At 46.3% G+C, this 25,732-nt stretch overlaps 1 protein-coding gene across 1 annotated transcript in view; it reads left to right on the forward strand.

Moving 5' to 3' along the window:
* The window catches only part of SLC4A8 (solute carrier family 4 member 8), a 675,897-nt gene that overhangs the window by 452,341 nt on the left and 197,824 nt on the right, over positions 1-25,732 (forward strand). The window contains exons 12-14 of the mRNA XM_086965936.1: positions 1,391-1,565; positions 7,148-7,281; positions 25,231-25,476. Of these exons, the coding sequence (XP_086822062.1) occupies positions 1,391-1,565; positions 7,148-7,281; positions 25,231-25,476 (555 nt within the window). The remainder of the gene's footprint in view (positions 1-1,390; positions 1,566-7,147; positions 7,282-25,230; positions 25,477-25,732) is intronic.

Consider the following 25,732-nt stretch of genomic DNA (forward strand, 5'->3'; position numbering starts at 1 on the left):
CTCTGTGATCAGGAATGTCTGTCTGCAACGCCTCTGCCCAACAAGGTAATTGCCCCAACAGGTGATGGTAGGAGTCGCCTTTAGTAACTCAAGGAAGGCGGGGGGCGGGCCAGCGGGGAGAGCGGACCGGATGCTGTCTCCGTGGTCTCGCAGGGACTCCTGGTTGCTGGAGTCCCCGCACGCTCGCAGCCCCGCTGAGCCTCTCACCCTTACCTCTGCCTTCCTGCTCCTGTTGCCGGTGGATGATGATCAGCGCACTCCCGTGTGACGCGGCAGCGCGAAGCGGGTGCGGCGAGGAGTTAGCTTGAAACTAGCCTCTGTGATCAGGAATGTCTGTCTGCAACGCCTCTGCCCAACAAGGTAATTGCCCCCAATATTAAACTTATACCAAAACCTTCTTTCAGTGCTAGTAATGATGATTATCAACTGTAGCCCACAATTAAAAGAAAATTGTACTTTAGAAACACTGAATAATGCAATAAGGATTTGAACCTCCGACCTGCAGATTGCACACTGAGCTCTGCAATAGGTGCATTAAACACTGCTCCTTGAAGGCCAGTGTAAAAAAAACATCTTGTTTGGAACATGTCCTATGGTGTAGTGTGTTTGTGCACAAGAAAGAGGCCTGACCCCTGAAACATTATGAAACATGCAGTAGGGCATGTGTGATGATTGATTTAAACTCGTGCCCAGAAAGACAAAGTTCAAGCCAGATTTTATTAATGTCATAGTTGAATAATTTTATATGAAGTTAATCTAAATGGCACTTCACATATCAATGATTATCCTGAAAACCTGGCATAGATCGTTGCTGATCTTTGTTGGTCATCCGACCTAAGCCTTGCTAGACATTAAGCAAAGTTATATACAGCGTATTACAGCAGGCAGCTACCCTGCCTGTTTAGTCCATTGTTTACCTGGTCTACGGCAACACCTCAGACCCTACTGCCACCCTAGTCTTCCTTTTGTCTTTGCGTTGAGTTTTCTTTGTGTATCAGCGAGTGTCATATCGACGTCAGTCGCCATTCTTTATCATGCTCCACCTTCTCTCTATAACTAGTGAGAACAAGAAAGTGCCAAACTGGCAAGGAAATCTCACAGAATCTGAGGTATGGGTAACTTGAAACAGGTCATGTTCAATTGTCAATGAGATGAAGAGGAGCCAATGGGTTACTAGCATTATTACCTAAGTATTTTTTCATTTGATGGCATCAGCAGGAAACTCCTGAGTTTCACACGTTCAGGGCCAAGAATTCTAGTCGGACTGTTCGCAGGAGAAGCAGTGTATATGTTGCATGAAATCTGGGTGAGCAGTAAAGTGTTAAGGTTTTGAAGAGCATTCAGATTCCACCAGTGTGTGAATTTTCCATTTTATTTCTCTCCTGACCAGATTGTTTGGTGGTTTAGTGGTGGACCTGAAACGGAAAGCTCCATGGTATTTCAGCGACTTCAAAGACGCGTTAAGCTTGCAGTGCGTGGCTTCCTGCCTGTTCCTGTACTGTGCCTGCATGTCTCCTGTCATCACTTTTGGAGGCCTGCTTGGGGAGGCAACTGAGGGACGCATAGTAAGGAACATTTTTCCAAAATAATTCTTGAGTATCTGTGGGAATAATACAATTAACAACTGATCTATGTGAGGATAACACGATATAAGTAATTGATGGCAAGAAGATGCTTAATTTCTCAACATTTTATTTTGTTAGTTTCCATCTTACAATCTTTTTAGTTAGTCAGGTTTACAGCAAAATAATTTCTATCGGGTTCTTTATTAAAAAATAAATACACATTGATGAAGTGCATGAATACTTTCCTGAATCCTATAGTCTTTCTTTGTGAAATTTGAATTTTCAGTGTACTAAATTGTCCCCCCTTTTTCTAAGAACCTAAATGCTACATGGTTCTGTATATAAATAAACAATTAATCCTTTCCTGACCATTTCCTCTTTTAAAAGTGTGCTGCGACAGCATGACACCTATTGTATCTTGATGGCAAAAGTGAGGATGCCCATAAGGAGACACAGTGGATCTTTGAGCTGAGCTGTTTTCTTTTTGCCAAAATATCTCTGACTTCAAATAGTTGACAGCGACAAAGGCTAGGCGAAGACATGAAATGGGACAACTTTTTGGGGTGTAAAAGTAAACTGGAATGTTTCACTTTTCATGAAATTCTACAAATTGTTTGACTTTCACTCTAATTTTAAGTGTGATTGTATTTTAATTTATAATGTGCAGATGCATATCGTACTAAGTGTGAAAGGTGATGGAATCAGAACCAGAGAATCAGAAATTGAGTGTAAAGATATTTTGATCATAATTTGGACAGACCTGCAAGGCACACACTTTGCAGTAATCAAACAAAATCATGTGTCCTTTGGAACTATACTTGATCTTTTATGCAGTCATTTCTCATATAAACCAAATAAACAATCTTGCTTCACTCTAATAAAGAATTATTAATTTCCAACACAACCGTGCTGTGACAATTAAATGGAAATGCTGTGGGAATAAACATTAACTATCCCTAGCCAGGAGGTGTATTTTTAATCGTTTTAAACTTGCTGTGTACTGTATTTTGCTCTTAGAATACCTGCCTGACTGCACAATCCCTGATCCCTTAACAGCGGATTTTTAGCTGCTGGGATTCAGAAACCACTCGTTTCTTGGCGCCATTGAACGCCGAAGGGAGACGACAGCCACGCCCACTTCTTGTTGGCCACACCCCCACCTACGTTACCCGTCACCACTATAAACCATGTGTCAATATCGGAAGCGCAGCGGACGAGCGCAGCGGGCACGCCGATTGCGCGCCGAAGGCGCGCTTAAGGCAAGCTCGTCTGCGCTCGTCCGCGACGAGGACGCGCCGAGCGCCACAAACCCTGTCCGGCATAGCCCATCATCCCCCGGCTCCACCCGGGATGTTTTGCTCGCCCTTCGAGGGTATGCGCATGAAGGTAAGCTCTCCTTCGAAGAGACGGCCTTCCCATTAACTGACTTCACACAAAAGGACTTAATTGTAGGAGGCCTCTTGAACGTAAGATCCTTACCAAAACATGCCACCGAAATCAATCTTCTTATCGAGTCTCATCATCTAGATGTACTCTTTATAACTGAGACTTGGACACACGCAAACTGTGAGACCGACCTAGCAGCCGCCTGTCCGCTAAACTTTAACATTCTCCACCTTCCTAGACCCAAAGGCCGCGGCGGCGGAGTTGGTGTCATCTTCAAAGCCTCGTGGCAAACGAACATCCTAGACATAGACCCGACACCTGGAATCAAGCTCTTTGGTCTGTCTATAAACTGCCATCAAGGAGATAATTTTACGGTAATCATCTGCTACCGCCCACCTGGGGCCTTCTCTCTCTCGCAACAGCAAGCCCTCCTCACGACTATCACCAACATGGCAACCTCTCACAGTAAACTAGTACTTCTAGGAGACTTTAACCTCTGGCCAAACGGCAGCCTAGACGCAGGACTAGACAACCTTCGGCTGTCCTGTGATAGTGTAGGCCTCCAACAACTGATAAAGGACCCCACTCACTCCGCAGGCAACCGACTCGATCTTATCTTCTCGAGCCCAGGTCTGACCCAAGTAGGCGACATCCTGCCTATGAGTTGGACAGACCACTCGCTCATCAAACTCTACATTAATAATGCCACAACAAGCAAAACCAAATCCCACCCGCCCCCACAATTTTCGTACCAAAACTGGAAAGCGCTAGAAAAACTCAGCACCTCCACCAGAATCTTCGAGGTGGAAGACAGTTTCACTATTACCAACTCAGTGGAAGATAACTACAGGTCCTTTAGCTCGAGAATCACCTCCCTTGCGGACTCTGCTGCCCCTCTTAAACTCTGCAAACCGAAAGGTAGAGCCCCGGCTCCCTGGTACAACGATGCTTTAAAAACCCTCAAATCAGCCTGCAAACAAGCTTAGAGAAAGTGGAGACACGAATACTGTAACAACAACAAAACCCTCTGGAAGAAGGCACTCCGTGACTACAAGTCCGCTATTGCAGAGAGTAAAGCGAATTACTACTGCTCCACCATTACCAATGCGGCCAACAGTCCAAAAAGCATATTTCAGATTCTGGACAATATCTTACACCCTGACTGCGTCAAAAACTCCATTCCCCCTTCTCAGTCCCTTTGTGATAGCCTCGCTCAGTTTTTTACTGATAAAATTGAGACTATCATTAATAACCTGGCAACGCCCCCGTCTTCCACTCTCTCCACCCTTCCCGAAATCAACCCCACTAACCCTGAATCTCTGAGGCCAACCTGCCCTCCCACGAATAACTTGCTGGCTTTCCCTCTTATTTCTCAAGCAGAATTTGAAATAGTCGCACAGGGCATCACTTCCGGATCCCCCCTTGACCCTCTGCCACCGAAAATATGGAAAACCTGTGGGCATCAACTATTTCACACCCTCCTGTTGATTTGTAATCAATCCCTGAGCTGCGGCGTCGTTCCCCGCTCCTGGAAGCAAGCGCTTATAACCCGCTGCTAAAGAAACCCACACTAAACCCAGACTGTCTGTCCAACTTCCGCCCCATATCACTCCTGCCTTTCCCAGTGAAGGTGCTCGAACGCTGGGTCAGTAAATGCCTCTCAACCCACCTCGAGCAGCACCACTCTTTGGACGAATTCCAATTTGGGTTTCGCCCAGCCCATGGCACTGAAACCGCGGTGCTCACGGCCATGGAGGAGCTTCGAATGCGCGCAGACAGGGGCCAAGCTGTGGCCCTCATTTTACTTGACTTGTCTGCCGCATTGGATACTGTCAATCATAGGGTCCTGCTCCAGCGGCTGAGAGCGGCAGGGATCGATGGCACGGCCCTGATCTGGTTTCACTCATACCTCAGCGACAGAAAACAGGCTGTTTCCCTCCCCCTTTCCAATCGGTCTTCTCCCCGGTCCCTCACGGTGTCCCCCAGGGTTCCTCTATCAGTCCGATCCTTTTTAACGTTTACTTAAAACCTCTGGTCACGTTAATCAAGTCACACAACATGACCACAGTAAACTATGCGGACGACACACAGCTCCTTCTCTCGTGGGAAGGCGAAGACTCCATCTCCTTGCAAGCCTTCCATGACTGCCTACGAGACACGGCATGCTGGCTGCACCGGAACTCACTTCAGTTCAACTCCTCGAAGACCGAGGTGATGTACTGCCCTGCGAGTCGCATACCCCGCCCGCTGCCCGCTGAGTTCTGGCCCCCGGAAAACTCCAACAACCCCCCACCAGTTACCACCGTTCGCAACCTGGGCGTCATGCTCAACCATCAATTAAGCATGGAAGCACAGGTCTCAAGAACAGTTGCAACCTGCGCCGGCCTTATGCGCTCACTGCGCAAAGTCTTGCCTTTACTTCCATCCTCTGCCAGAGCACTAGTAGTCAGGTGTACTATTCTTAGTCGCCTTGACTACTGCAACGCCCTGCTGCTTGAATCTCCTGCGACTCTACTGGACAGACTCCAACGAGTCCAGTCGGCAGCAGCCAAACTGGCTCTGGGATGGACTAGGAGATCCTCGGCCACTGCCGCACTGGCCGAGTTGCATTGGCTGCCTTTGAGGCAACGCATTGCCTTCAAGGCCCTTTGCCTGGTCTTCAAGGCACTACATGGAATAGGACCCAGACCTCTTCAACGTCTGTTCTCTTGGTATACCCCCACCAGAACACTCAGGTCCACAACTGCCTGCCTCGCGAGAGTGCCCAGATGTAAGAAGGCCAGGATGGGAGGAAGATCGTTCAGAGTAGCTGCAGCCAAGCTATGGAACAGTCTACCTGTCGACATTCGCCATATCCCTCATCTCCTCCCATTCAGGAAACGTATCAAAACATGGCTCTTTCCCTTGTCCCTTTAAAAACCGGCCAGTCCCAGTCCACCCCCGTCAATAAACCACAAGAGTAGCTACCAGCGCCAGGATACCTGCCAGGTGACAGTCGCGCTTTATAAATATTTTAAATAAATAAATAAATAAAGCTCCAATGGTAGATGGCAAAATGCCAACTCCAGGAAGCCGGTTTGAGCCATGATTGGAAAGAAAATAAGATTATAATTATATTAAAAAGACCCTAGGATTGCCAGGTTTGGCTGAAGTTTTCAAAGTTCCGATTTTGAACCAGATTCTTAGCTCCAAAGTTATGAATAGTTTATAACTGTACTGTGTGCACATGTAGATAAACATATCTGAGAATAAGGAAATGTATTTTATTAAATGGGCTGTTAAAATTTTGATTAATCTATTTTTTTCAGTCTTAAAAAGGTGCCTGCATTTCCTAAAGGCTGGTGAAAAAATAATTCCTGTTTTTAGACCGATTTCCTTTATCCGACTGGAAGCGCACTTTAGCATTATTATATTAGAGCATTAATGAATCTTTGAGAGGGCATTACTAGAAAATATGTGTCCAGCACCCAAGCAAGCATCCCGAAGGGTGGTGCACTTACTAGGGGGAAAGGCAGTTACCCTAATGATGATTCCCCCTGAAATGTGTATCTGTTGTTTTAAAGCATGCTAAGCGATCAGAGAAAGAATTTCCATTCAATCCAAAAACTATGTGATGCTGAGTAATGCACTACCATTGTAAAAGCATTATGCTGTGACATCATGAATAGCACATTGAGATGAGCTGCGACTCAACTTCCTAATTGAAACCCGAGAGATTTGCATTTAGATTGGCTAGTTGAGCATTGTTACCTCACAAGAGTTGTGAAAACAGGCTTTACTAATTGTGCCATTTTCCCCGTAAGGTAAATGGCTTAATAATTGTAAGGCTCAATTACGTGCATGTTCACATGCATCGTGGGGCTTGCTTGGGTTTGCTTATATTTTCCACTTCTTTGACTACTATTCTCCCCATATTCTGCCCTCCCGGCTAAACCAAAATCCATTTTTCAATTTGTACCACAGAAATATTTAAAGTGGTTTTAAGAGAATTGGAAGTGTTAGTTGAGCAGTAGTTCCCCTCATGCTCTTTACCGTGCAGAGGCACTGATTACATTTGTACTGTAATGTATTCCGCACCATGCTACTACTTGGAACACCTTACAAGTAGAAGAGATGCACACTAATTAGCAGGCCACGTTAACCAGACAAGACCTGCAGCCCAGAGTGACATCTTTCTTAATCCACCTCTCCTGCAGAGCGCAATCGAGTCGTTGGTTGGTGCCTCCATGACGGGGATCGCATACTCTCTGTTCGCGGGCCAGCCTCTTACCATCATGGGAAGTACCGGACCAGTGTTGGTGTTTGAGAAGATTTTGTTCAAGTTCTGCAAGTAAGATTTTCAATGTGTTAATGCCCTGAATTTACAGATGTGGCTTTAGTTTGTACCTACTTCTCACTGTGATGTGCCCATGGGTTCTGTGCTGGGTCTGTATCTAAGGTTCGTTGAGTAAGGAATGCTAGAGATAATAATAGCTTTTTATGATAGGCTTTAGTACTTAAAAAGAGGGCTCTACCTCCCACAAATGTGACTGATACACATATAGAAAATGCCAAAAGTGATAGAGGTATAACAGTATTTGGCCACAATCATTAAGATGTGTCGATTCTTAAAGAATTGCATATTCTGGTCAGTGTGCCTTTCTCTTCGCTGCCCACACCTTACTATCTGCCCCAAGCCCCTTCTGTTTTAATGTTGGTGATCCTTAAAAACGTTATGGCCCAGTCCCTGTTATCGTGGCTCACTCACCCCTTAAGCACAGCTTCCAATAGACTAGGGGGCAGATTTATGTCGGACTTGAGCCACGTTTACGCCGCCGTTGCGTCACGCAACGGCGTGGAAACGTGGCGCATCCCTGCGACCTATTTACAACATGACGCATCTAGGCAGATGCGTCACGTTGTAAAGCCCTGCGCCACATGAAACCTGCATCAGGTTTCATGTGGGCGTTCTGTCGCAGGGTGGGCGTTCCCTCGTAGGAAAGCCCGGTAAAACTGACGCAGTGAAATCTACAAGATTTCACTCAGTCAGTTTTACGACGCTGCTGGGTCAAATCCTTACGCCTGCTTGAAGCAGGCGTAAGGAGTGACGCACCACGTTATGTATGGGTGGCCTCTGTACATTGCAGGAGTTGCGTCGCACTTGCGACGCTACTCCAGCAATGCGCCGCCCGTACACCACAAGATGCGTCACGCATCTGCCCTTCCTTGCACCATGGTGCACCGCATTGTAAATGCGGCGCATCTGTGGTGCCGCAAGGAGGGAATTGCGTGACGCATCAGTTCTGGCGCATCCCTGCTGATTTGTAGAGATGCGCCAGAACTCATAAATCTGCCCTCTAGTACCTTCCATCTCGTCATCTACTGGGTTCCGCTAACAAAACTTTTTCTAATGACATAGCAATCTCGTTGCCTCTTTAACTTCCTTAACATATGTATTTGAACAACATGTCTTTCGACCCTTGGCATCAAAAACTCAAGACGCATGATGACACAAAGCTGTTTTTCACCTCCCCCCCCCCTAACCCCCCCCCCCCCCCTGTTCCCTTGTTGCTGCTTTGTGCTTTGTTCGCTCGTGTCCTCGCCCTTGGTGCCCTTTCCTTTTATGACTAATGTTTCAAGAATTGATTTTGCTAATGAGTTAAGAATCGCATCCTGTTACTGTGGAGTTTCAGCGCTCACTTGTGTGTGCCTATGGTATACTCACCCAGGGGGCCTCATTGGTACTTACTTTACACATCCCAAGGGCAGTATGAAAAAAGATTCAACAAAGCTTCTTAACAAGTGGCTTAAAAGACACGGACTGCCAGGTGCCTCCTTTGGCCGTCATGTCAAGAGTGAGACCTTGAACTCTTGCAGAGGTCTCAAATATTGTCTTGTTATGTTTTAAATCAAAAAATTAGGAGAAAATCTGAAATCCGCTAACAGCAAATCTTCTTTGAGGTTTTTCTCCTTTATTTTTTTGATTGTTTGGCAGTTTCACAAACGAACATTGTGTATTTTAAAATTAATAGAATGGGTTAACCCTGTATCAAAAACCTTAATTCTAACATGGGCGCCTAGAAGACAGGCAAAGGTACAACAAAATGTGGAAAGAAAATATCAATTAATGAACTATTGTGGGATAAAGACAATTGGACTGTTTGTTGGTGGAATTATGCAACGGACTGATGCAATTTAATGCACGAGGTACAACATTTTTGCAAGTGTCTAGAAACTCCATATTGTTCCTGGACTGATACGTTGTTCCCAATAATCTCTTGAGTGTAGCTTACTTACTTTTACAGTAAACCACATACTATGCTGCTAGGAAGTGGCATAGCACCATCCTGAAGTCAGGTGTAATGGGCGACAGGAGTGACCATTTTAAAGACTGTATTGTTTAGCTACATGTCAATGAGCATTCTGCTTCCCCAACAGCTTCCCAAACACACCACTTTTGAAATTCACATAGAAAAAAGCACATATTATAGCTTTTTTATATTCTATTGTAACATTTATGGTATAGTTAAGTAAAAGCATAACAAATAGACATAAAATCATTAAAATCAGACAACATGAATCAATTCATCATCTAAGACTCATTAAATGCTATAATCGCGATATTCCATTCTTTAAATACCCTATACAGTACCCTTAATAAAATACCAACTGCCTCGTTGTAACCCAGTCCGACAATGTCAACTCCTTTAGTAAGTTAGGCATAATCTCATTATTACTAAAATACATGTACAATATGATATAATCCTATAACAAAGTCAACTGTATGTACACCGAACTAGATTATAATAACTTGAGTTCAATTAAAATAATTCATTAGCGTTACTTACGGGGCCGATGGGGCAATTCAATCTGAAAGGACGAAGTGTTGCATTCTGAACTTGCCTCACTTAGAGCTACTGGTTCTTCTTTTACGGGCCATGCGTCCCAAGATTTCCTTCTAAGAAGGATTAAACAGCACCACCAGGCCCCATCCGTCCTAAGTGTCCACTGTCACATATTATAGCTGGGGTGTTCCAGGCCATACCATGAGTTACTTTCCATATGTGGTTTTCTTTACTGAGATCCGTGTTTAAAAGGATAATACTACAAACGCTTCTCTCACCCTATAGCAGAATAGGCCGTGTCCTGTGACTGGCTTCTTATGTCTTTGCTTTCTAGTAGATGTCTCTGCTGCCATCACATGCATGGATTGGCTTTGTTATCTCTTCATCCTTCCTCTTGATGCAATTGCCTGGTGTTAGGCTATCCTGCTGGAGGTCTCTCACAACCTTCTACTGCAGCGTGTATGTGAGTGTTCTTGCCATTAGTCTCATTGTTCTCCTAGGTTTAGGAGAGTTTTATCCATATTAACCTTATGAGTGATTGTTTGCTGCATTTGCCTCAATTTTCCTACGGGATTCTTGTCTTCTCGCACTTGATCTTCATATAATCCATGACCCCCAGACTATTCTCTTCAGAATGGGGGCAAACTTCATAGTCTTGCAACTTTTCACTGACTTGTGTGGTGTGTGTGTCCATGGCATTAATTCGATGGATTATGGTGTGTGTATTTGTCATCAGATTTTTGGATTGCACTTTATAAAAAACCTTCTTGCAGAGCGCTCTGAGGTTTGTTACAGTGGCGTTCATGGTTCCCATAGGTTCTTGCAGGTGTCCTGGTGATATAGATGAACGGTAAAAATACAGTTAGCATTGCTGTTGGGTGCATAGATCTCTCCTCTATACCAGCGCAAGATGGGAGCAAATAAGGGTCCCAAAAGAGGTTAAGACTGTACTCGTCCTTGGTTGTTGGGTGCCAAGTCCTGCTAACTTAGTAATCTCAAGAGCCCATTGTCTCTCAAGTGGGTGGTCTTCTCTCCCTAAATCTGTCTTGGTAGAAGACTTCCTGTCCTTAAATTTCCCCCAAATCCTCCCTTTATCTACAGCCTCCCTTTCCCAGTGAGTGTGTTGCTCAGTTTGTTTGTGAGTTGGGTGTCTCTTGCCCTCAGTTCGGCGTGTTCCCAGTCTATGTGATTTTATCCTTTCTGACTTGGTGTTGGAGTGTTCCTGACTATGGAGCATCAGCTCTCCCTGTACAATGCTATTTAGTGTCCCTGCTTGGTTTATTCCCATTTTGGCCACCCACTAATACCACAGCGTGCCCCATCGCCCATTTCCAAAATCAGGTAAAGAGGCTGTACGTTGCATTCCCGTTGTGCACTACTGTGTAGTTCTGGGCAGGGCATTCTTACCATGGTTATATCATTTGTCCTTTTAACACACCTGAGTGATTGTGGCTGGTGGGTCTCTGCTCCCATTAGCGCATGCATGTGTCAGTCAGTGTCCCGCACCGTGTGCGTTAGGGCCTCCTTGGCTGAGTGCATGCCTTGGTCTCCCTGGTTCATTGTGTGTATCTCTGTTTTGTTTTTCTCCCAGTTCCTGTTGTCAGTCTCACTCCATCACAGGGCATAATGGTCTGTGTCTGGATCAGTGTTTTGTAGCAGGGTCCCATTTAAAGCCCCTAGGTATCAGAATTAATGCATATATGTGAGCAAATCCCTAATCCACCAATCTGGACAGAACCAGTCAGGCATAGGCTGGGCTTTGCTAAATTGTCCAGAATGACCTGAGAAGATAGAAGCTGTAGGCCACATGCCCTCTAGTTAACGCAGGTACATCTCTTCTGTATGAGCCATAACCCCAGGTCACTGTCACTGTCTTCAGGTCCTTCAGAGTACACAGGTCCCTAAACCCCGCCCCTGTTTTGTGCTTTATGCTGCTAGCCAAAAGAATCAAAGCACCCACTTGGGTCTCGCTTGTAAATGAACTTGTTACCCTCGCCCCTCCATACCTAGATTCGAGGAGAGCATTTGAGAACATTTGCGGTTTGAGTGCATTTTTGTGACTTTGTTTCTTCATCCAGCACCTGACCTTGTGGTGACCCTGCCATGCGAAGAACTGTATTTAAGGGCCTGTCACCGAGCCTTGGACAAACATCACTTGATGTTCCCTTAGCTGGGTTAGATAGCTGCCTTATCTTTGGTTTGAATAGACTTATCTGATTTGTCATCTTCTGCTGTTTTGCTCTCTTCCTATCCCGCCTTGGTATTGTATACTTTGATGATTTCTGCGTCTTTGACACTCACTGGTATAAGATTGCATTGAGTCATTTCCCTCTGCTATTATCTCTTCTTCCCATCACTCAATCTGATAGAGTAAATTCTCATCATACTTGAGTTTTCCAGTCCTGGCTGGTATGTCTCGCTTGGAGTTGCGTGGGGAGAAGGGAGTCGCATGTGGGGAGTTGCATGAGGGAGTTGCGCGAGGGGGCTGTTAATTTAATTAATAATACAAAAAACAATTAAACGTATCTTTTCGCCAGCCGGGTACTGTGTCTTCAGGAAGCAGGTAGCCTCCCTCCCCTCCCCTAAGCCAATCACAACGCTCCAGTGGAGCGTTGTGATTGGCCGGGATGCCGCCCAGGAAGGGGCTTACGAGCAAGCAATGTTCTCCATTTAGGCTGCATTGCATCCTGCCTGGAGAACTATAGAGTGCGCATGACTGGTTTGGGCGGCCCCAGAGGGCCGACCAGTTGGCGCTCTCATCAGTGGGCAGACCACTCCTCCCCTGCACCAGAGCAGACCCGCCCACCCCCGATCAAACCCTTCTGCTTTCTTGCAGTGGGAAAAGTAGAAACATAAAATGGTAGTTATTACCTTTTTATGTTTCTGCTTCTCGCTCTGCAAGAAAGTAGTGGGGCAACACTCCTCTGCCATACTGGAGGAGCTGCCCCCGGAGTTTTCCTAAACACATAGGCTGTATTGTGACTTCTCAGTGAAAATGTATGTGTCCTTTGAGACTTGATTGCTTAAGTTAGATTTATTGTATAGGTTAATAAAACTGGCACTCCAGAATTGTGAAACTCGCCTCTTAGACTCTTATTTCCGTTCCCGAGCGTGCGCACTCAAAAATGTATCTGCTTCCTCATTCTAAACGCTCCTCCAACAGTTTTTGTAGATTTCTCCCTGTTCCAGTGTACATGTCTCTCTCATCAAGTGGAGTTGTTTGGTCTCCATGTAACCATATCCACTTACTCTGTTTATATGTTTTCTCAGCCCTAGCTCTATCTGTCTACTTGTTCCGGATGTTAGTGTGTTCCTTTGTCCCTTGTATATTGCCTTGTCCCAGTGTTAATGTGTTCCCTGTCCCTGGGACTTCTTGGATGCTATGTGAGTGTCATGTGTTCCCAGTACTGGTATATATCCTGGCCGGCAGTCAGGGTAGACTCTAACCCAAAGCAGTGTATTAGCTTTCCTAATATCTGTGTGTCCATGCCCCTCAATGTGAGTATCCCCTTTCTGAGTGACCATGGCTAGGGAGCACCTGTCCGACTGTCCCACAGTGTGTGTTATCCCAGTCCCGAGTAGATAGCTTTCCTTGGAATAAAAATAAGTGCCCCTTTGTTCCTTTGTTCACTGTAGACATGAGCCACCCAAACTTGACTCACAACTGCATGTTAAAGATGATCAGTGGATGGAGCAAACTGACCGACTGCAGAGACTCCAATTCTCTCTCATTGCAAGTGAGACTTACTCTTTTGGAGCTTGGTTTGAGCTCTCACTCACAACATGATAAATGTCACATCTGGCGAGAAGGTATAGAGTCTGAACTTTAACTATGCCACTATTCAGAGCTCATTTGTCTACATACTAGCTTGTGAGAGCTGTAGAGACTTCAGAAAGCCACTCCACTACCGGGGAAACCCTTCTAGAGATCCCTTAAATCAACAGGAAGAAGGACTTTGGAATCAACCACATGCGATTTCACTACTTTTGCAATGCACGAGTCAACTTTAGTAAAGTTTAAGTGTTATTTTATTCAGTTTACATTTATTTCATTTCCCTCGTCAAGCATCTAGGGTGGTCTTTGATATCAGCGTGTATGTGACGTCACTTCCTGTAATGTCATCAGATATACTAAATAGTTCTTGCTCCTAAGAATTCTTAAAATATGAGAGTTCTGTCTACTATTAACAGAACATTCCATGGCAGAAGACTTCAGGCAAGTCATCCATCCACCTTGGCCGACAAGACACATTCTCCCTTTGCAGACTGGCAACCTGGCCCAGTGAATGGAGGCCTTCAAGAAACCTTCAGTCACTACTGTAAACCGTCAGTTCACTGTCACCATGATGTTCAGTGCTGCCACCTATGGGAGGCAGGGGGCACCTGCACACAGGACCTTCAGCCTCTTACTAATGGCAGTAGTCCCAGTGACCAAGTCCCCAATCACAAGAGGGGAGGGGGGCCTACACTCAGCCCAGAGATTGCCTCCAGATTTTAGCTGAAGTAATTTATCAGAGATTAAGAATTGTGTGCTTGCCAATAATACATAATCAGGACGTCAAAAAAAGTGCTGATCCTCCTGTCTTGCAATAGATGCAACCTGCACAAAGTTGTTACAGTCACTTGTTAAGAATGTAAATTATCTGGAAACAATAACGCTCTCCGGTATTGTAGACCTGTTGCAACATCACTATTGTCCTTTTAAATATATTGCAACCATGTTTGATGTGTCATTATTAAGACAAAACAGAAGGAGTCCACTCTGAGTTGTAAAATTTGTGCAAACCCTCCAAAAAGTGACTAAACCCAAGCGACCCGTGTAGTTTCTAACATGGGAGAAACTATAAGTGTTCTAAAATAACCCTCAACCACAAAGAGGTCCCTTGGTGGCATGCTTCATCATCGGGTTCTTCCCACCCTGCTGCAGGACGGGGTGTGCTACGACCGACGGATACATGGGAGCACTTTTCAGTGAAGTGACGTTATGTGTTTGGTGCAAGAATGGAAGGGTCAGAGGTGAGAGAATTAAACAAGCATTTACAATGCAACGGTTTCGCCTTTGGAGAAGTTAGAGCTATTGGCATTGTAAATGACAAAATGTGTACTTATGTGTTGGTTTTGAAAACAGATAAATAAATGGCATTGTCATTTACATTGCCAATAGCTTAATATCTCGCAAATGTGAGAACTATTGTACCCTACGGACGAGCTCAGCAGACAGCAATTACTACCACACACACACACCCAGAGCCACACACACACACCCATAGCCAGCCCCACACACCCAGAGCCAGCCACACACACCCAGTGCCAGCCACACCCAGAGCCACACACACACAACCAGAGCAGTCACATACACACACCCACTGGAGTAGTCACACACACACACACACACACTGGAGCAGTCACACACACACTGGAGCAGTCACACACACACACACACACACTCTGGAGCAGTCACATACACACACCCTGGAACAGTCACACACACACACACACACCCAGGAGCTCCGGCAATGACGGGCAGATCTGTCTTCCAATGGCTAGCCTCCATTTATGGAGCTATCCAATGGAAGACAGAGGCGGGAGAAAGCTCCATACTTGTTTACAAAAGTTTTCGCCTGCGCGATACTGCTTGCGCAGTAAACGCCAGGCGAAACCTAAAAATGACTAAAGCATGGTAAGTCTCCATATGTCCTGCTAGTAATACTTATTTACACACTAGGACTATTGTTAACCAGACATATTTGAAATAAGAAACAGGATAAGAAGACCACCAAAAGGTCAAATATGATTTACATTCACTCGAATTCTGTACAATGTGAACAACAATTAAATCAAAAAAGAAAACGCACTTATGAATTATGCCTCTCTGTGGACCAAACTAAAACAAAAATAAAATGCACTATTTTAGTGGTATTCCGAAACATCAACTTGGACAATTCTTCCTTGATGCTTTGTACATCCACACAGTGCTATTTAGGGCACCTAAAATGCATTTGTGAGAACCCATATTTCTAAAAAGAAAACATGATTCTGCTTTACCTTTATCCATGGCCTGAAAGTAACTGAATCAGTAAGTTGTTCCCTACACGCAAAGTCGATTTCTGTGATCATCATACAGATGCTGATTTAATTGCCCAAAGTTTCAATGCAAAGGAAGAGAAAACAAAGAATTTCAGTATGTCCCAATACTTTGGAAAACCTTTTGAAATAACACAATCTGCCTACCTTAATAGAAATTCAGTAACCCTAATAATCTCCCATTTAGCTGATCATAACAACGCACAGTGTTTTAAACACACACACACGCTGGCATGTCACACAATTCTCGAATAAACGGAAGCACGCACACATTGTTATATACCTAAACGGATACACACACACTAGCATGTACATACACTTCTTCCAGCATACATGCAATGCTCTCTTCAGACATGGCTTTTCTCTAACGCTCATGCACAATCCCCTATGTATGGATAAACACACCCCCGTGGAGCTGCAGTACCCTGGCTCCCCCTACTCGGCGTGCCCATCCGCGGCTGGCAGAGTGTGTCCTTTTAGGGCACGTGTGCTGTGACTGACACCTCTTACCAGTGACAGCCTCTGAGCTGTGGAGGGGCCGCCGTCCCTCTCAGCGAGTGTGGCTGACACTAACCGGCCTGCCTGCACTTCACCCACATCCTGCAAGCGCCTTACCCTATCCCACGATAAGCATGAGCGGGGGGTGTGGTGCGCAGCCCACTCACCCCAAGAAATATCACCAAACTTCTTAAACTGCCAGGCAAGCTTCCATGAAGTGCCAAGCTCGGCGTATCTGCGCCTGCACACACATCGCCAGTTGACCGCAGGTTCGAATCCCACCCGGCAATATAGTGCGAGGGAACATTGACACACATAGCACATGCTGACCTGCAACAGTCCACACACAGCAAGACAGTGTTGTAAAAGCGCGGCGAACCACGTCAGACTGCCTCTGTTGCGCAGTAGGGTTGGCACAGGGTCAGTCTCGCGCCAGAAGGGGCCAGAGGAGCTGTCAGGGGCAGGGCTGGAGTAAAGTCATGTCACTGCCTGAAAAGCGAAACCGGTAGGGATGGAACAGTCGATTGCATGTTAGACTTCTTCCAGGAAGAGGCAGTCCATTCTGCCAAGTGTTTAATTTGAGCAGGTGCTCAGCACCGGCGATTGTGTCGCATGATTTCCCCTGGACATTGAGGCACGCCGAGACTCGAGCCCGGTTCTCCAGCTCCGAAATAGGCAGCTTCTAGCCATTTGGCCAAGTCCTCTCCAGAATAACGAGTGCTGGGGCTCTAGTCGGGAGGCAGATTACACCTGCACATTTCTACGGTTTGCGCTGTCTCCTGATGAGAGCCCCGGCACTTTTTATTTTACAAATTAACCACTGAGTTTTTAGACAGCTGAGGTAGTCAGGCACTGGCAGCGTTTTCTCAGAGACAGCCCTACAGCCCGGAGTGATTGACTTGGCGCGGGCCTGCCCCGTGACTGACAGCCTGCCCCGTCCCCGGCACACGTGCAGACGCGAGGTGTGGGGTCGCTCACCTAGTAGCAGCAGCAGTAGGGCCCCCCTGCCGGCCGGTCCAGGGTCCGAGGTGCTGCCCCCTGCAGGCGACGCCATCTTCATGCAGTCCAGCGCCCAGAAGAGGTGAGTCAAGAGCCTGGGCGCCGAGTCAGATGGCAGGAGACGGTCAAAGGCGAAGGATAAAAATAGTGCAAGAGTAGGTAGAGGCCGGAGCCCGAGCAGTCCGCAGGGCGAGTCTGTCTAAAGTTTTAACAGGGAAATCAAGTCCACGGGCCATCTCCCTTCCCCCAACTCCTCATTCCTGTCTGGTGCTCGCTGCTAAGCCACCTCTCCCTTCTGTCCCTCCTCCTCTCTCACTTTCTCTCTTTCCTTCTCTTTACCCCTCCCCCACCCCCCCCCCGCCCACCCCCATCCACTGCTACTTTGCTGCCCCTCTTTCTGTCTCTTCCCTATCTCTTTAGGACTCTGTTTTTTCTCTTATCCTTCCTTTATCTCTTCCTTATACTTGCTTCTCCCCTCGCCCGTCTCTTCTCTTTTATCTATACTGTCGCTATCTCTCTATGTTCCTACATCAACATTCTCTTTTAACTCTGTATTGCCATGCCCCTCTTTCTCCTCTACCGTCCTCTCCTCCCTCTTTTTCTACTTTTTATTCTCTCTCCACTTGTCACCTCCCTCTTGCTACCCTCTAGCTGCCTTTTTAACCTGACTGTTCTCCCTATCATCTCCCAAAGCCATCGTTGGAGCCCCTCACGGCTCTGCTGAAATGCCCGGGGACTTGGAAACAATGTCCGCTGGGGGAGCGACCCACTGCCTTCTGGGGCCACTCTACCCCTTCAGGAATGCCCTCGTGAGCCTCTCAGGGCTCAAGACAGTGACACCCTGCCACACGGAGCCTCCCCTAGCCCTTCTCACTTACCGGGCTACTCTGGCGGGGGCTCCTGGCGGGTTTCGCGCTGCTCCTCTTCTCGGGCTGCGGGGCTCTCCTCGGCCACGGAGCCCTGCCTGCCGCTTCCCTCTTTGCTTTCCGGGGCGGCCCCGGCGCTCTCCCTCACTCCTGGGAGCCCCGGGCCGCAGGGATTCGGCCGGCATTCTTCCTCTATTTTCCCCGGTGGCAGTGCTGGCCAATCACAGCGCGGCGGCGGGCGGGACTTCCTCCGACAAACCGGAAGTCCCGCCCCGCATCAGGCACCGTCGTGCCTGACTTCCTGTTTTGCGGCGCTCGGGCCGCGGCGGTGAATCTCAGGGGCATTTCAGAGGGGTGGCACCCTCGAGATTAAAATAAAGCGGCTTTTTAAAGAGCGCCACAAAAGGAGTTTGCAGTAGCCACAATGAAACTTTCCATGGTCGACAGCTAATTGAACAAGTCAGGTCCCTCGCCGCGCTGTGATTGGCTGACGTCACGGGGGTGTCCCGGGCCGGCAGCCAATCACAGCGCGGCCCGGGGAATGACATCACGGGGGTGTCCCGGGCCGGCAGCCAATCGCAGCGCGGCCCGGGACAAAGGGGCGGGGCTTAAAAAAAGCACCAGAAACGCCCCCGAATCGCGTTTTCGAGAGAAAGCGCGATTGACAGCCTCTGCCTCCCAATGGCTAGCCTCCATTTATGGAGCTAGCCAATTGGAAACAAGGCTGTCCTAACCTCACTACTGAAAACAAAAGATTTCGACTGGGAGGGGCTTCGCCCCTCGCCAAAAGTCGAAACCTAAAAATACCTGGCTATGTGGAGAAACTAAACTTTAATGCTCCCTCTAGCTGGTATTAATAGAAATGTGGAAGGAGGAGGAAAAGTGCTTTAATGTACAGTTCCCTCACTGGTCGACATGTTTCGAAGCCTACCCCTAAGCTTCTCTTCAGGACCTATTATGTTGATTACTATTCCCAGTCTGACTATAGCCTAGTGCCATTTAGCCAATTAGGTGTTCTAAATTAATATACACACACTGTGTAATACATTCATTCTTTACCTGCTTGGTAATTTTTCTTAACAGAATGAATGCCCATTTCTTTATTAATAATCTGGTAGGGTAGAGGAAAAGGAATAAGTAGTCCTGATGTGCTTCGATATTCGCACGGCAATCCTTCACCGCAGTCGTGTAAGGATACAAAATAGAGATATATTGTTGGGTGATATATTTTCTGTTGATATATTTTTCACTTCAGGCACGATATCGCATGCAAAATAGTACATGTGATTCGTGCTGCCCTCTGTTTTAGAAATGACAAACAAGACAAAACAATACATGTAACAATTAAGTAAACACACTCTCAAATAGCATTAATCATTTTTATGCCTACTCAGAGTTCCCTTGAGTTAAAAAGGTATGTTAACTCCTCAGTAGGTGAGACAACCTGACACAAAAAAAAACATGCTTATTAGGTTGCCTAATTGGACCCCATGAGCTTCGGGAGGGGAGGTGAGCTTGTAGTCACACACTGTGGATTAAATGAAAACATTCAATTTAAAAGTAATGTTCAGTATAAAACAAATGGTTCTAATGCTGCTGGTTTTGTCGTTAATCCCACTAGAACAGTGTCCTATGGTATCAGCTATGCCGTACTTACTTTGTCAAAGCTTCTCGCTCACCCTAGGAAATACTGCCTGCCCGTGGCTCCGTCGAACACTGAATGCTGCCCGAGTGCCGGTATTTAATTGGTATCCAGTATGGACTGCCTTCAGTGACTCGGCACACTCAACAGCTGTGGAAAAGCCATAACAGTATTTTAATGGGAGTCTATCTAAGAAGTGCTGTTACTGCTCCTCTAAAAATATTGCACTCTTACTGAAAAGTGGCAATACTGTCTATTTAATAGCGCCGTGGTCTTTCTGAGAAATAATGGCATGCTTCCGTGAAAAGTGTTCACATCTTTCCAACAAAGTATGTCAAAATGTATTGCATTCCTTCTATGTATGAACTGCAATTTTCATCCCAGGGTATTAAATTCTTTTTAATAAGCGTTGCGTTTCAGCTTTTCTTGAAAAACGCAGTCCCGTTTGTGTGAATTGACACGCTGTTTGATTTAGAATGTGTTCCAGTCTTTCTGGTAATTGTCAGCAGCCCATTCGAAGGTTTTCTGATGGAGACTCCTAACAGGCAAGATTGGATCTGGAGAATTTTATAGCATTTCCCCGTGCATCGATAAGGAGCATTGTGTGGCTCCTTGCTTACTCCATAACTGCCCTTGTACAGATGGAGCGGAGCCACATAAAAGGACAACCTCTGCATGCTGATGTCAGTTCCTTTCTTTCTGGGCTTTCCTATACAGATTATATCAAAGGGGGGTGAAGACCTCAATATTTATAGAGGTCCTACGCCTATGCTCCTCCCTGAAGTAAACTATTTGACCATCAAAGCAGAAGTAGTTCCTCTTAGGCCGAGTGGTCACAAAATGGTGAGACCACGTGGCTAGTACTGCTGAGGCTGGGAGACCACAAGGTCAGATCTTAATGCCCTCAAACACCTGTTAGGGTATCATGCTTTATCATTGGGTGCTCCTTGTCTGGCCGGCGCTGCAATGTCTGACGAGCCTGGGGGCTCTTTGTCAGAGATCTTTTGATCCGACTTTGCCGTTTAGGTGAATGCATGAGAGGGGGCTATGCGAAAATGTATCAAGTGGAAAAAAGTGAGGTGTGTCTAAAATCGAATCTGGTGCCCTAAAAACAATTTTTATGGGGTAAGGGTAGCAGAACTAAATAAAAACAGTGGTGCTATCATCCAGTCGCAATGTACCTAGATAGCTGTCAGCAAAGTGAGGTCGACATGTTTCGTACCTTGATTGCCCAAAGGGTCAGTTGGCACTTCATTAGGACCAGAAATAGTGGTTTATCGCCCTCTGAGGGGCATGAGACCTTCTTTCTAATAAAGAATGGGCAATCAATATATATGATACTGCGCCTGAATGGTTGCAGCTTAATGATTCCACCTAAAGGAGAGAGACCATAGATGGAAAAGCATATGCGACAGGATTACATATTGGGAACCTGCTCTTGCTCAACTGTCATTCACCAAGTGGCCAGGGAATATTAGCTTGTGTCCTTTGCTCCAGATTTTCGGAATAAGCACACAGCCTTCAGCCAGCAAGATTAATTCATTTTCAGCCAATCCCCCAGATAGAGAATCCAAACTAAGTTATGTCTTTGGCAAGCAAATGTTTTCTTCAGCCCTCCTGGCACTGAGATCTGTAAATGCAGTGTATCTCTTGGGCAATATACACATGTCCTTTAGGACATAGGCAGCAACATCTTGCTGGCAGTTCTGGATGCCTTAGGGCCTTTTTGGCTCAGACGAGCCATGATGTGCAGGACACGTTGAAGTATGTAATCTACACCGGCTGGGATGCCATAGACTACATTAGCAGGGCAGTCAGTACCAGTGTTGGGCTTTGCAGCGACTCCTGGATGAAATCAACCAGATTTTCTGGCAATGTGCAGGCATAGCTAATGCACATGGTCTTTGATGGATCTCGCCTCTTTGGAGAGATGGCGGACTCCACTCAGGATTGCAATAAAGATAGTAGGGCTACATACTGTTCATTGGGGCTATTGACCACTGCAAAGCAATTACCCCATAAAGTACACAAATTTAACAGCTATTTCACGGTTCTCTCATATATAGTCATAAGCACCCACTCCATCCAGTGATGCAGCAGACAGCTCAGTCCTTTTGGGCCATGGATGTTGAACCAGCAGACAGAACACAGGCCAGAAGGGCACAGTCCTTCAAGTCCTCATGCCCTACCACAGCGGCCCACAAGCTGCTTTAGTTTGTCCTTAGTATCTCCTACCCAACCAATGCAGTTAACACTTCCTCCGAGGATGGTGATTGATTACATCCAACAGGTTGTCCTTGCAGATTCTTAAAAAGTGCCATGCTCTACCTTTTTCTGCCCACCACCCTTTATTCCTCCACAACAAGAACTAACTTCAGAAAAACATCCGCCTATCCTGCATCAGGGGGCACTGTTATTGCTTTCCAAGTTTGCAATAAAAATAGTACCAGTTTTGGACAAAGGTGGGAATTGTTATTCCCGCTATTCCCTCGTTTGGAACAAGTATGGGATCCTCAAGCCTATCTTGAAACTTCCACTTGTGAATGTGTTCCTGTGGAAGGAAAAATTCACAGTGCTTACAATCGCTCAGGTCCTTTCTGTCTCGGACCCAAGAGACTGGGTGTCCTTGTACTTCTAGTATGAATATTTTCATATAGCTATATTGCAGTCCAATTAGCATTTCCTGCCATTCAAGGTGGTACCAGGAGCATTTACAGTTTGCAGTGCTCCCCTTTTGCCTCACCAGTGCCCCTTCAGCATTCACAAAAGTGATGGTGGTGATAGCTGCCTATCTTTGGAGGTCCAGAGTCCCTGTATTTCTGTACCTCAACAGCTTGCTGCTGAAGGTGGGCTCACCCCAGTCAGTCATTGACTACCTCCAGATGATGGCAGCACAAGTTACATTGTTGGGGTTTACCAACAAACGAGCTGAAGTCCCACCTGATTCCCTCACAGAGCTTCCGTTCTTTGGGGCAATCCTACACATGGTGGTGTTCAGGGCGTTTCCTCCACAGCAATGAGTCTGGGTCATTCAGGCTATAATTACGATATATAAGAGGCTCGATGTGGCCTCTCAGTTTCTTGCATCCATCTTGTCAACTATGCCAGGTTGCACAAGCAAGCCCTACAATGCAATCTGAAATCCCAGTGGCCCCAATATCAAGGCTGCTTTTCTGAGACTATTCAGGTCTCAGAGGTGACAGTTCAAGACCTGTAGTGGTGACTGACAAATCATAATTTGCCTTGCGGCAGGCCACTCTCCTTCTTCCACCCAGAGCTGACAGTTGTGATGGACGCATCAGTACAGGGTTGGGGGTTCATCTTTGGGAGGTGAAGATGAGAGGCCTCTGGTCTCCAGGGGAGTCCCAGGTTAACTTACTAGCTATCAGCTGTTAATCAAAGCATGGTTGGTGCAGATTTTCACTGACTACACTACCACCATGGCCAACTGCAACAAGCAGGGTGACCCGAATTCCCAGGCCCTGTGCCACGAGGATCTGTGTCCCTGGAAGTGACTGGAGCACCAGAACATCTCCTGATCACCAGCCACCTAGCAGGGTCCTGAATGCCAGAGTGGATAACATATTAGACGTTGTCTGGCAGATCCCAAGTGGTGTTTACATGCTGTGGTGGAACTTGGTGTATTCGACCTGTAGTGAGAGCCCTGGCTAGATCTTTTCCCCATCATTGAGAACGACTGGTGCCAACAAATTTGTGTGTTAGATTTGGGTATGCCTTCCCACCACCACCTCTCGATGACCGGGCCCAAGTCATCCTAATTGCCCTTGATTGAACAAGGAAAATCTGGTGCATGGAACTCCTGAGCATGTGCTGCCACCTTTGGAGGACTTCATATCTCTGTAACATAAACTTCCTCCACACAAACCTCTGCAACGTACACATGTATGTGTGGAGACTGAGCTGCAGCAATTGACTGCTTTTGCTTTGCCATCTGGACTGTGTATGTCATCCTAGCCACTAGATTCTCCATGATATCCATCAATGCTGGGTGTTGGGATTAGTTTGTATCCTGGTGTGGTGCCTGGGCAGGGACTCGCAGTGAGCACTGTAAATTGTATTTGTCCTCCCTTCAACCTTTCTACATTTGCCGGACCAACCGTCTTTGTTAAAATAACCCATATGATGAGGGTTATTGAAGGTTTAACACACGTTCCCTCCAAAACCGTTTGTGATGCCCCAGTGGAACTTTCCCTTGGTCTTGACATTTCTCATGTGTACGCCATTCAAACCTATGCATGGCTGCTCGCTGCCTCTCCTTACTCTGAAGACTGTCTTTCTCATTGTGATTATGTCAGATTGTATTGCGAGTGAACTGTTGCCACTTTTAGTGCATCTGCTGTACACCATCTTCTTTCCAGACAAAGTGGTGCTGAGGACCTGAGGGGTCTCTTTAACAAAACTCGTGACTTCCTTCCATATCCGGCAATCAGTCATTCTATCACTGCTCTTTGCTCCCCTTCACCACTCAAAAGAGAAGGAGAGACTCAATTGGTTGGACCCCAAAAGGGCTTTAAGTTTTTACATTGATCATACCAAGAACCATTGTGTGGATGGGCAGCTTTTAGTGGGGTTCTTGAGAACAAGGAAAGGGAAGGTGTGCAGGACCCTGTCAAGGGTGATAGCCCTCTGTATCAATATTTGCTGTGCTCTGGCCGGGTAGCAATCCTCAGAGAGCCTGAGAGTCCATTCCATCAGGACTAAGGCCGCTACCTCTACCTTGGTGCGAATGGCACCTGTTCTTGATAACTGCCAGGCTGCGACGTGGGTCTCGGTGCATACATTCACAAAGCATCATTGTCTGGACAGCCACTCCACAGACCTACTGCCTTTGGTTGGTTCTGCTTTGGTATCTATTTCAGAAATGTGAAGTTAGAAGTATCCATCAGAAGAACAAGTTACTTACTTGTGGTAAATCTCATTCTCGTGGATACTCCTAATCGTAGATTCCTCACTAACCTACCACCTCCTCTTTCTGTGGAGTGGCCTCTTTTTAACATATAAAAAGATCCCAGGTTAATAATCAGCACACTGTTACCAACAGTTTTTATACTGTGCATCTGAGGATGGAGAAAGGGAAAAGACTGGTAGCTGACATTAGCGTGCAGGGGTGGTGCTTTATGATGCTCCATTCTGCCACATACCGTGCAGTATGAGGGAGCACTGCTACAAAATTTTCCAAATCTGTGACATTGCAGTGCTTGGGAGTATCATAATGAAAAGTATTGTTGTCATGTTGAGCTATGTACTTTGCCGATATGAAGACAATTTTCACATTACCTGCCCTGCTGGTGCAAGCCTTAAACTTGATGTGTTGTTTTCTTCTGATTTCTTTTTCTTTGTTTTAGGGAACAGGATCTCTCGTACCTGTCCTTAAGGGCATGCATTGGTCTCTGGACAGCGTTCCTGTGCTTGCTCTTGGTGGCGACTGATGCCAGCTCGCTTGTATGCTACATCACCCGATTCACAGAGGAAGCCTTTGCCTCCCTGATCTGCATCATTTTCATCTATGAGTCCATAGAAAAGTTGATCCACCTAGGAGAGACATACCCCATCCACATGCACAGCCACCTGGACAACCTCACCTTCTACTAGTAAGTGTTTCTTACATGTGTTTGTGCGTCAAAAGATACTCTACTTTAGCAATGGCATTGGGACATGCAAAATCTTGGTTTCCGAACAAAGGTTCAAATGTAATCAGGACCCCTGAAATTATGTGGCAATCAGGGGCCAAAGAATGTGCTGGATTGACTAAATAAGCAGCAGGAAAAGGGACATTATGCTGCACAATGTGGTACATTCTTTAACAAAATTAGTTTGGTATTTTGTTATTGTAATTGCAATTGTAAT

Source organism: Lissotriton vulgaris, chromosome 1_1 (genome assembly GCF_964263255.1).
Source record: "Lissotriton vulgaris chromosome 1_1, aLisVul1.2, whole genome shotgun sequence".
Lineage (NCBI taxonomy): Eukaryota > Metazoa > Chordata > Amphibia > Caudata > Salamandridae > Lissotriton > Lissotriton vulgaris.